This window comes from Salarias fasciatus, chromosome 16 (genome assembly GCF_902148845.1).
Source record: "Salarias fasciatus chromosome 16, fSalaFa1.1, whole genome shotgun sequence".
Lineage (NCBI taxonomy): Eukaryota > Metazoa > Chordata > Actinopteri > Blenniiformes > Blenniidae > Salarias > Salarias fasciatus.
In genome coordinates, this window is record NC_043760.1 from 12,544,568 (window position 1) to 12,557,299 (window position 12,732).

At 43.0% G+C, this 12,732-nt stretch overlaps 1 protein-coding gene and 1 non-coding gene across 3 annotated transcripts; both read right to left on the reverse strand.

Moving 5' to 3' along the window:
• Positions 1-2,842: 2,842 nt before the first annotated feature.
• Positions 2,843-6,950, reverse strand: nabp1a (nucleic acid binding protein 1a). 2 transcript variants are annotated; one of them, XM_030112607.1, is made up of 6 exons: positions 6,027-6,950; positions 5,708-5,846; positions 5,539-5,610; positions 4,678-4,762; positions 4,427-4,478; positions 2,843-3,990 (listed from the first exon to the last, which is right to left on the reverse strand). In XM_030112607.1, the coding sequence occupies exons 1-6, from the start codon at positions 6,118-6,120 to the stop codon at positions 3,782-3,784; spliced, it is 651 nt and encodes a 216-aa protein (XP_029968467.1). In that variant the 5' UTR covers positions 6,121-6,950; the 3' UTR covers positions 2,843-3,781. The 2 variants fall into 2 exon arrangements, with proteins under 2 accessions (XP_029968467.1, XP_029968466.1); XM_030112606.1 differs by having other exon boundaries at positions 4,409-4,478; positions 6,027-6,949.
• Positions 6,951-9,736: 2,786 nt separating this feature from the next.
• trnas-cga (transfer RNA serine (anticodon CGA)) lies at positions 9,737-9,818 on the reverse strand. The gene has a single exon. It is a non-coding gene; the product is annotated as a tRNA-Ser (tRNA).
• Positions 9,819-12,732: the final 2,914 nt, after the last annotated feature.

Sequence of the window (12,732 nt, forward strand, 5' to 3'; positions counted from 1 at the left end):
CCATGTTCTGTCAAACATGTTCTGACTGCTTCCCTCCTTTCAAAGATGAAATGTGCCCAACAGCCAGAGGCGTTTTTCAACAAGGTAAAGCAGGAAACTGTCAAAGGGCCGAACTCCTAAGGAGGCCACCAAGAAGGGCTGACATTGCTCAATTAAGATGGAACCATTTTTATTCAGACACTGTGTCCGATCGTGACATGTCCAGAATCCTCCTGATCAGAAATGGCTGGAGTTTATTCTATTAGTCAAATCAACCACATGATTTGAAGTCCCTTTAGAACTCGACAGCACCTCGGGAATCTGCCACTTTTTTAATCATTCAATATTGTTGGAAATAAACAAACAAACAAACAAACAGCTTGTGTGAGTGTGTGTGTATGTGTGTATGTTGGAAGGTGCGCTTGGGAGGCCCAAGGCACCTCTTGCCTTGGGCCCCAAGAGTATCTAGAAACACCCCTGCCAACAGTAAAACCACAATGCCAAGTCTTCTATTCTCTTTGTTTTTAAGCTCTCAATCTCAAATCCACCACTTTCAGATACATCTTTCAGATGCTTAGTTTTAATGGATTTAAATTATTACATTTTATTATTAAATATGTGATTGTTTTGACAAAATTAGCTCATATCCTCTCAGTGGTTGGTAGATAAATAGACTGATGGAGTGGTCTGAAGTGAAATGAGGTCAGCCATTTCTAAAGTAATAACATTCTACTTTAGTTGTGATGTTCAGATGTGAGGCTGCAATTAGATCCGACTTGGCTGTATGGCAACAAGTGTTTCACAAATTTTTACCACCTTAACGGCACTAACAGAAAGGATCGCTGTATATAACAGCAGCTTCTAGTTCATCTGGTAAAGCCTTTCCAGCAGCTGTGTTGTGGATTTGCTGTTGCATAAATGCCAACAGCTGCAATTCATCTCCATGTAGCGTTAAACCAATGATACACTCTGCCTCTCTTTAAGATGTTTAATCAAAATTGCATTAGTAGGCATTTGATTTATCACCATGATTCCCTTTTATCCTGACTGACCCACTGCCCTGTTTTCTACAACTCACCTGATTCAAGTGAAGGAGTTGCGTCAGACTTGAGCAGGGAAATGTGCAAAATATGCAGAGCTGTAGCACTTCAGGACATGGATTAGACAACACTGATCTATAGCAATAAAAAAAAGGTGCTTGGCCACAGCTGGCTACTAAAAGAAATACCTTTAAGAACTTAATGGCCTGCTCCAAATCTTGAGTGAAATCTATAAAAGGGCCTGTTGCTTGGCAACTGTTTTTTTTTTTTTTTTTGTCCAAGGACTCGGACGAAAGGAGAAATGGTGTGAACGTGAAAAAGTTGTTCAGATTGTGTTTGCTCATGAAGCGGCTTTAGGAAAAAAAAGCATGCCAACTAAAATGAAGTGAAAACACTCAGACCACTAGACCAGAAGAGAGGGCGGTGTTGTGGTTGGCACGCTTGCCCCACAACATCTCATGATACTGCACAGTTACAGGTTTCCTCTGGGTAATTTGGCTTAAAAAAAAAAAAAACAAAACAAAACATTTGAGACTTATTGGTGACTGTAGAATAGCCCACAGGTGTAAAAGTGAGTGCAATGGACTGAGGTTTGGTTTTCTCTGAGGATGATATCCTCTCATAATATTGGATGCCCCAAAGGTGAATAAAGTGGTATAGAAGATGGATGGACAGTGATTTATTTGATGAGATCCAGATTGTTCATTTCAAGCTGGATGCCTTTCTGAAGCAGGAGAGAAGAAAAAAAAACTTAAAAAGAAAGGCATTGTTCAGGGACGTACAGTGATGACCCATTAGAATTCAAACCAGCAAATTTCCAGGTCCCCAACCTTCAAGTTTTGAGGCTACCAGATGATGGATCGGCATTAAATCCTTCATTCCCAGAAGATACTATCCTCACTGATAATCATGTGCAAAACACCACGAGGACACTTGCTCTAAAAAGCCTGGCATGAAAACCGTTCCACGGCCTTGTTTGACTCTTTTTAAGCAGATACAGTATCACACTGGTGAAACAACATGACAGATGGCTTTGCTTCAGCTCTGCCCTTCTTGGCCACTTCTATCCACTCTTAGTTTGTTCTGTTTATCCCACAGAACAGAGAGCTGGCTTCAGACTGAAAGGATGCATTGTTACAATTCAGACTTGATAAATCAAAAATGTTTCACTGCTTTGATATGCTTCAAGTACAAATACAGAACAGTTAACTGGTTAAAGCTCCACCACAGTGATATGGGGCAACCTCAACATGCAAAGGTCACAGTGTTCAGGTGCTTGGTGCAACAACGAAGATGGAGAAACACTGGGGTTTTTTCTCCCTGTACGCAATGTGCCGTTTCATAATGGAATTGGTAAACAGAATTAGTTTTCCTTTAAAGGCACAGCTGTCTTCCTCCTATTGCGACATAGGAAGTTAAGATAACTTCCCCCTTGTCTCCAAGAATGTGAGTTTACCTAGAGCTTTAAAAAAAAGAAAGAAAAAAAAAACACACTTTCAATCCACCCGCTGCTGCGACTGAATACACCAGCTCCTGTTAAACACTAGATGGCACTGCAGGATGAGGGACATTTGATGACAGTAACCTTGCTCTCTACAGGACTTTCGAATACAAAACTGCCTGCAGGGAGGCAAAAAAAGTATATATATATATATATATATATATATATATAATTGTGATTCTTGGGGGGGAAAGTGGCCTATGGGGACAAAAGTTGAACCCTAAAGGAGGTTATAAAATCCAGAAATTACACCGTTATGTGGTAGCAAGTCAGATCTAAAATGTCCAAGTTAATCTCATACGACTGTACAGGACAGCTTAAGCGCAGTGTGACCAGCATGGCATGTTTTATTGATATTAATCATAACTGAAAGTCTCATACAGACTACAAAAAAACAAAAAAGTGGCAGCAAATTTACTCTAAGTTTTATTTGGTGAACCGTTTATGCAAGTATTTAAGTGGTCCCACCTAGATAAAGAGGTACAGATGATGGAGAATCAAAGGAAAAAAAAAAAAACACATTTTGAATGAATAATTAAAAAATAAAACTTGTTGATGTCGACCTGCCTAACACCGTATCTTTCACAAAGTCACTTTGGATGCAGTTTGGTTCAGCGAGGGGAAAACAAAACTCTTGAAGGATTTCATGAGCGTTTCAGTCCACGAGCTTGATCTGACAAACTTAAGGCCTTTTCCTCTACTGAATAAAAAAAACAAAAAAAAAAACCAAAACAAAAACAAAAGATAAAGTTCCCCTGATCTAAACGACTAGCTAAGCCTCAACATAAATAAAAAGAAGAAAGTGCATCAAGTGTTCAAGTAGGGTGTGTAGTTTGAAAGAACGCAAGAGGGGGGGAAGGCAATCAGGCTGGCGTGAGGGATGTTGGGGGGGGGGGGGGGGGGGGGGGGGGTAACACTGGCACAGAGCTGGCAATTTGTGGTGAGACTCATACTTTGAGCTGAAAGATGTACGAAATTCCAACAGTGCATCAAGATCAGAATGATTACTGAAAGCACTCCTCGCACTACGCATGACCGACAACACATTCGACTGTTAGCCCGTATTAAAAAACGCACGCACGTAGTCCCCAACGTAATTTATTGTGAAAGACGACGTAGGCTGTGGCGGAGACGGGGCAGGGGGGTTTAAAAAAAAAGAGGGGAAATGATGGTTTTCTCACACGATCCTCCCCCCTAAAGCCCCCCGCCCCCGCCCCCCCCTCCTCCTCCTCCTCCTCCTCCTCCTCCCGCCAACACCCACTCATCTTTTGGCACGTCGTGGGTCCCTGCCGTTGCTAATGGTAACTGAGGACTTTGTGGTTGACGGCGGTCCGGCAGCGGCGCTCTGAGGCCCTCCGTTGCCGGGCGACCGACCATTGGGTCGCCCGGCGCTCCCGAACCCGGAGTCGCGGGAGTTGCCGCCGGATGACGGGTTGTTGTTGTTGGCGAATGGTGGCATGGCACCGTTACCTGGGGGAGGAGAGATACCAGTGAGCACTGAAATGTCTGAACATATTTTAGTTTATGTAAGATTTTTTTTCTTTTACTCAGTTTGTTGCTCATGGTCATAATCAGATAATATTATGCTAATCCAACACTTTGCTCAGTCTGACAAGCTCACTTCAATGCTTTAGCATTGTGGAAAGACATGACAGGTCTTCTTGTACCATCTGGCCAAAACACTGGCTTTGTATTATTCTGGACTGAATTTGCTGCCTGATCACATTTTAATGACTCCACAAATAAAATAACCTGTCGAGATTTAATTTTCCAATCATGTTCTGTCTGCACCAACATTTCAGAGTGACTCTGAGCGCGCTGCACTGTGAGAGCTTTGAAAGAACATCGCCAGTGTCACCATTCTCCACTGAAAGGAAGATGTACTGACCTGGTGGGTTGGCTGTACCTGAATTCTGATTTGGTGGAGAGTTCCCCCTCTGATTCTGATCAGGTTTACCCTGTTGCGGGGGGGGGGGGAAGAAAGACTCATTCATCTCTGACGCAGACAAAAAAACAAAAACACTGATGGAGACTATCAGACAGGATGTGCACAATGACCCCAGATAATTTGCTCATCTTATCACGTAAGAGTGAAACCAGAACACTGCGGTCAGATGGCATCTTTAAATCGCTGGACGACCACTCAGGAGGACTCACAGGCTTGTTCTGCTGGTTTGCTTGGGCTATCAGCTCTGGGTTTGGTTCACTGAAGTTGGGCACTTCTGAATACACCATACAAAACCTGGAAGGAACACATTCAACACATGTGAACACCTGGAGTAGTTGAAAAGTGTCAGATATAAATTGATAAACTTTTTTGAGTCACTGAGTAAATAAAAAAAAAATACCCTACTTTGGAATATGATGCAGTACTGAAACAATCTTTTTAGGGCCTTCCAATCATCTCATAAAACCAACATGTGACTGTCACCATATACAAAATGCCCTATCCTCATATAGCCTGCAAGGATGACCCCTGGCACACAGACCTTAAAGTACATTCCACCTGGAGCACAAACCATCTCTCACACAGTGACAGTTCAGAGTAGTTCATTGCCTGACGATCCCCATCTTTGTCATGTCGCAAGATATTAACACTGACGAATTGCGGGATCGACAAAATGACTTGAATGCTTTGAATCTGCCTGTCAGAATTTACATACATATCTGCTATTATTACAGTTTTGAAGCATATTTAATCATTTTAATACACCTACAGTGTTCTTTGTTGTGATGTAGAATATATGTGATGAAAATCCAATTACTACAGAAAATTACTACAATCTCAACATAAAGAGACTTGTGAAGATATCTTCTGAAGTCTCAGTGTTGTCTTGTACCTGCTATGCTTAAATGTGCGTTTTGGTGGCTTGGCAGGCCTGTTTTGGCCCACATGCCTTATGTTTGACAACCCTGTTTTAACCACAATTTCTAGATCGTGTGATGCACAAGTGAAGGACATATGCCAAACAGAATTCCAATAGCCGGGAGGTAATAAATGTGTGTCCTGGTACTCACTCTCCAATCTTCTGGAGATCACCTCCTCTTCCAGTGTACAGGGTGAGGCAGCCTTTCCATATGGACGCATAGCTAAGGGAGAAAATGCAAGATGAACTGAAACTTCTGTAAACTGCTAGAAAAGGAATTTGTACACCCATTTTTCAGTGTACAGATCACATGATCTTACCCTCTGGTGAGCTTGATGATGTCCCCAGGCTGGATGAGGCTCCCCAGTTCATCCCACACGGAGATGGCTATGCTGCCACTCTTATCTGCCACCTTGCACGAGCGCACCTCGTGGCCATCCTTCGTCTTGGTCACTCGTCCTGAAGAAAGCAGAAAAAATGAATGAAATTGTGGAGAGGGGGGGGGGAAACTACACTGATCAGCATGCAGACATAACTTAATGTTAGAGTTTCAGCGTGGCCTGCCCCTTTAAGAGAAAGCGCACAGGTCTGATGAGGGGATACGCTGCTCCATTCCCACAGCGCCAGCAGATAACTTACCTATTTCCAACACGATGAACACGATATTCAGATTTTTGGAGCCGGGCTTTACGTCCTTTATCAGAAACAAGGCCTCGTTTGTTGGCGCTGCCATTGTTAGCCACCCGATCTGTCCGGTTCCTTTCACTTTAAGTGGATGAATAGCTCGGCTAACTAACTAGCTCGATGCTAACGGTGCCTTATTTTACAGTGTTAACTTTGTCGGAAACTATTTATGACCTACAACTACTTTAAAAGCACTTCGCCTTCAAGTCTAAAACGTAAACAGCTCTGATTAAAGAGATAAGAGATAAAAAAAAAATTAACTCTCCTCCACTAAAGCAGGCGGGCTAAGTGCGCTAGCTCGCTAGTTAGCTACCTTCTTTTAATAAGATACGACTGTTTGGGCATTTCGCCATAATGGCAGCTTCGATCTTCACACAATACTTAACCAGTGTTATGTACGCAGTGAACGATTAAGAAATTATTAGCTCAAACACCAACGAAACTGACAGGTCCAATAGCGCTGGTCCAGTCTGAGGTGCTTGTTTTAACAAATGATAATACACTGTCTACAAGTTCTGCTAATGCTTGTTATGCTGCCAGGTATTTGGAGATAACACTGTCCTTACAAAACTCAAGTTTTACGTTGTTGATCTCACACCAGTCGACGGCATTTCCTTTGTGTGGCTCTGAAAGTATAAGGAACTGTTAGCTTCGTTAGCGCGCAGTCTGGCCAAATGCTTTGTTACACGAGCTGTGTGTTAAAATCTCTGGCTACCCGTGTCCCCTACGACTTCACAGATGACCCAAAAGCCTCATTAACTGCCCTGGTTATTCACGTCTTATGAATAAAGCCCCAAATTCCTATTTCTAAGGTTGTTATAAGCTGTTTGACTACACGAGTATATCCGCTCCAACAATTCCCCCTAAAAACTACGTCAGCCGGTCCTGCCGGTCGGATTTATACCTCACCGCCGGTTCCATTGTCCCGCACAGGCGAGCGGTGTACGTGTGGAAAATCCGACCAGCAGGCTCTTGTACAATCCAGTGGAAACACACTGAGAATTACTGAAATCAAGATGTTGTACCCAAACGGACGTCACCCGTGTGAGTAGCTTAATTATGCTATGTCAAACAGAAATGGGGGAGAGAGCAGTTGGTTTACCCCAAACAGATTCCGTTCACAAATATCGCGAGGTCGAAAACAAACGCGAGAGTTTGATGTGAAGGAGGTAGAGGGAGCCGGGCATGAATCTATGGGGCTGGGTCATGAAGGAGGAGATATGAAGAACACTTGTTACCTGTGCCGACTGCCGAGTTATGCCTGCACGAGGAGATTTGCTTGCAGGTCGCGGGAGCACGTGCTTTAATAATGACACGACACTTTTTTTGCTGGCTTTATCAGTAAAGCATCCAAAATCCATATATATATATATATAGTATACAAAGTATATATTCTTAGAGTCTCAATTTTGCATGTAAATTGAGTTCCATCTGAAAGAGAACCTTTGCTTTTGTTGATCAGCTTGTGTTTCCGTAGGCTACAGCTTTAATCAGAACTGCATTCTACACCTCTATTACTCCCTGACCATGTGATGGTCCTATCTGAATGTAAGGAGTGATGGGACTGCAAATAATGCATCGCCTAGTTCCAGCTCATGTCATACATAAATCTCATTTCATCCTGTCAATACAATATATATGCACAAGCATGTGATTCAGGCATATTCACATATAAAGAGAGAGGAGAACGTTAGAAATCCACAATGTAGTCATGCATCTGGGCAGGGCAGATTTTGGAGCTGTTCTGATTTGTATCCTCTGTTTTTTTATTTTTTTGAAAGCAATTTATTCATTTTTTTCAAAATGAATTCTACTTGTATGTAATTCATATGCTGTCATTAGAAGACAACAACCTCAAATACAGACATAGTTATATGAGCTCAAGGTACATGGAGCAGTGTATGTTGTGCTTACATAGGGACCAAGAGGGATTATATAGAAGACAATATATTTATAATATACAAGACACTTCCGAAAGTAATGGCAAGAAATATGTTTTTAAAGTGGTTTATTTGTATTTATTATGTATGAATATTAGAATGCATTACCTGGTTAATCAATAAATACATCAACAAAACATCCATTTATCCTATTTTCTTTACTAAAAAGCAGTGTGATCAGATTCAGCCAATAGTTGCAGCTCGTGCGTTAGCCTTTGAACTTACCGCTTCCTGTTAATGGAAGCAGTTTTCTGGGGACTGACGAATTTACTTATGATTCTAAAGTATGGAGTACTTTTTTGCCAAAACGTCCATGGACTGGAAACGGATTGATGCCTTCGCCCTCACCCACAACAACCGATGTACCGTTTTATTATGACATGATGGTGAGTGCATGGTTATATTACCTTTGGTGGTGGAGATTCAAATGATAGATAATCATCGATGCGATGTTTGTTAATATGTCTTTAGAACAGAATATTAGCACTGGATATTTTTTTATTTTAGTGGAGGTTTTAACTGGCAGCATGAGTTTGTGGTCATTGTGTACAAGGTCCAAATGAAAACCTTCTCTGTGTGTTTTACTTACTTTACTGCTGTTTTGGTGCATCTCAGTCTTTACTTTGCACATAATCATGCAGCCGTTTACATTCAGTGGCGTGTTTAAGTGGAGTGCTTATAAACCTTTCATCTTTTAATACTTTGGCTGCATATCTTGCATGTGTATTTTGTTGCACAATAATGTTTCGTCCCTTTTCGCAAATTACTGTCGGTGTTTCAGTAGAAAATAAACTAGAAATCTCACTAAAAGACCACAAAACACACACTGAAAGGCGAAATAAATAAATCCATGGCGCCACCACTGCACCTGACACTGTTAATATCAGGTGCTGCTGAGTTTTCATAATAAGCTGTTTGTTGTCCCAGACTTGAAAGAAGTGTTTTCCGAAATATTGCATTGTGTTCCCCTTGCATGTCGTCCCCAGAAGAGTGCATCCGAATCCTGGTACGATTCTTTTGACTCTGGCTCATTTTATGTATTGTTTTTTTGTTTGTTTTTGCCTCTAATATTGAAGAACTTGATGAAACGAGCAATGCGGTGCTTCGAATGAACTGGTTCCCCAGTTAACTGGTGACCAACATCTTTTAACTAAAAGGAGTTAACTTATGCTAAGTTAGCGTTCGGAGCTACTGCTACTAGTAAAACAAAAAAAGATGTCAAAGTAAGACTTCTAAAAGGTCCGACGCTGATTTCTGTCGGGTTTTTAATGTCTACAACAGCAGGAAGCAATGGACGATAAAGGAAGTTGGTCACTAGTTAACATCAAAACCAGTTAATCCGAAACACCGGCATCGGTCCAGGCTTTTTGCACATGCATTCACGTGAATGGCGCATGCTGTGGACAGCTCAAACGCGAAACCATCATTAGTCGTCCATGTGAAGGCGGCGTGGACAGCTCAGACTCATCGAACACACGCGTGACACGTAAATAAACTATGAGCAAGCACACGTTGTCATTGTTTACCTGAAAGAGCCGTGCAAATGATTTGAGTCATTCGTGAACGTAACATTTCTACAAGGAGAACGATAGGCGTTAAAGTCTAGAGAGCAAAAAATAATGAAAAAAAAAACCTTTTTTTAACTGCTGTCAGTTTCCCTGTTGTGACGTAAAAATAGGACAGGTAAACTCTAAAATTGTATCCAGTGAGAGAAAAATAGTAATTCGTCACGAACAGGATTCGAACCTGTGCGGGGAAACCCCATTGGATTTCGAGTCCAACGCCTTAACCTCTCGGCCACCGTGACTGTATACGTAATGCCTTGGCATCCTCTTGAATTTTATATAAAATTATTCGTATTCTTTTTCGCATATATCCTTCAGATAAATTTTCTCACGACACGTGTGACTTCATTTGTCTGCTTTCAATTGTTTTCCAAACAGCAAAATACAGAGAAACTAAACAATACGGTGAATGAAGCACAGATTTTTGTGACTGTTTGTGAACACAAGAGGGAGACAAACACCACTAGAACACCGGGGAGAAACTGAGGATCACTCCCATTGTAAAATACCGAGATTTCAAAACAAAGTTGACAATCATAACCACTGTACTGCTAAAATATTGGTGCAATAATTATTAAAATTTCTTTTTCATTTTTTTTAAATAAACAGTTTGGTAACACTTTATATGAAGCCCCCCGTATAACACATTGTAAGTACATTAATAAAGCATTATAATGCCATTATAACACATGTAGCTATAGTTATAAACATTCATAGATGATCACAATAGGCCGCACGGTGGCGCGGTGGTTAGCGCTCTTGCCTCACAGCAAGAAGGTCCTGGGTTCAAATACCGGCCGGGGCTCGGGGCCTTTCTGTGTGGAGTTTGCATGTTCTCCCCGTGTGTGTGTGGGTTCCCTCCGGGTACTCCGGCTTCCTCCCACGGTCCAAAAACATGCATGGTAGGTTAATTGATCACCCTAAATTGCCCCTAGGTATGAATGTGTGAGTGAATGGTTGTTCGTCTATATATGTCAGCCCTGCGACAGACTGGCGAACTGTCCAGGGTGTACCCCGCCTTCGCCCACAGCAGCTGGGATCGGCTCCAGCCACCCGCGACCCCGAAAGGGATAAAGCGGTGGAAAATGAATGAAAATGAAAAAAAAAAAAGATGATCACAATGCCAGGATCTAACCCTAACCCTAACCCTAATCCTATGCTGTATAGTGCTGTATAGTGAGTTATAAAGCATTGCGCATGTATGAGTGTTTATAACTACTTATAATGTGTTATACCGGGTGCTTAAAGTAAAATGTTACCAACAGTTTATTTATGGTTGGAGTTCTTCTATATAACGAAACTGTGCCTATTCTAAACTTCTTTATTGTTTCATCTAAATTGTCAAGTCTTGTACAATGTTTTAAGGAATTTGCTGGTTTGAGGAAGTAACCAGGATTTTTAGTAACGGCTTTATCTCATGTTAATGTTACCGTACCATAGTTTAATACGCACATACCTCACATATTGTAATTTTGCCTGGACTGAATGACATTGTTCTCAACTTAAAGGGACTTAAGGCAACTTTACAAAATTTACCTCAGTGCTGCCGCGATAGGCGCTGTGGGGAACTGCAGCCACCAGCCAAGGCGGCACGGGAGCGCGCACAAACACTTCCGGTGCGCGTCAAGCCCTAGCTGCGTACACGGCGTAGGATGGCGTCGATGCGACGGGGAAGCATACTGACGCCTGGTTCACACAGGACGCGCACCGTAGCACCAGGCGCCAGGCGCTTTGCTGTTCATACAGGAAGCCTTTTCTGCTGCGGTCTGCGCGCCGGAGACATCGACGCCCGTAGAGGGGAGGAGAGTCCTGGCTCTCTTGTGGGTTCATCCAATCAATAAAAGAAGGAAGCAGCATGGTGTTTTCTGTCATTTTGTTGGTGAACTGCGCCTGGACAGTGCCCACCATCACGTGAATCTCTACCCCCCCTCTCCCTCTCTCTCTTGCCCTCTCGCCCCCTCTCCCTGTGTGTGTTTATCTGAAAAGGAAAACCGAAAAGCAACATAATTTATGTTATTTTACTTTATTTTAATTTGAAAATTGACCGGATTCTCTCGTATTTTCCGTTCCCGACTTCCTGTGTGGTGCGATCTGCTTGATCCAGCTTGACAAATGGCGCTCGGGGCTCGCGGAGAAAATAGAGAGGAGCGGAGCAGCGAGCCACTCCGCGTGCGGCGCTGCCCCGCGCCTCCTGTATGAACCGTCAGATAGGTTAACAGGGGCGCCGATCCGAAACTCGGTGCGCGGCGCTACCGCTTCTGCGCGCGGCGCGTAAGGCAACAGAGATACGCGGATTGGCCTGTTAGTTTAGGTTTTTAATGCTTCACAACCCATTAGCATTGAATAAACTGGAAATGCATGTGTAGTTTTTCACAAATCTTGCCTTTAAGGCCCGTCCATGCTTCACATGTCCGCGTGGGTGCGCGTTGCGCGTTGGTCCGCGTGACGTAAAAATCGTCATGAATTCCTGTCCGCTAGGGTCCGCGCGGACCGATCCGCGGACGTCTGCGCAGCAGCCAGAAATTGAGACCGCGTTGCGCAGTGCGCGCAGGTCGCAGAAGTGTGCGCCTGCGCCAGAGCGCCATAGCAAACAAAACATGATGGTAAAAGTGAAAAGTAGACGGAGCTCCAGCCTGATGGCTCCACTTAAAGACACCGAAAGAGTGAAAAACTCGTGGAAAGAGAGAGAGACTGTCTGGAGGGAGGAGAAGGTCTGCAGACAGAAGTGAAAAAGTAACTAATCGCTCCGGCGCCGCCCCCGCGATTCAGAAACAGAAAAAAAAAGGCTAAATAAACTTTAATACTTAAAGATAATGGACTGACAGTGTATGTGCTTAATTTTCTCTAAATAAACCGTAATAAAGGAGCAGAACAGTCTGTAGTGCCGGAAAAGCTTCTCGAGGCTGCGTGGATCACCGCGCCTGCATGAGACGCGCACAGCTGAGCTCAAAATGTAGCATGGGAGAAAGCGCGTCTGCATCGGTGGTGCGCGGACCTTCCAAAGCGGACGCGGAAACGCGTACATGTGAAGCATGGACGGGCCTTAAGTCCCTTTGATGAAGTACTCCTCATACAAGGGAGTTATTGAAGAATGATGTCGTATTTCAAATGCACCTCTGTTTATAAAGTTTAAGTTTTACCAATTTCATCAATTTA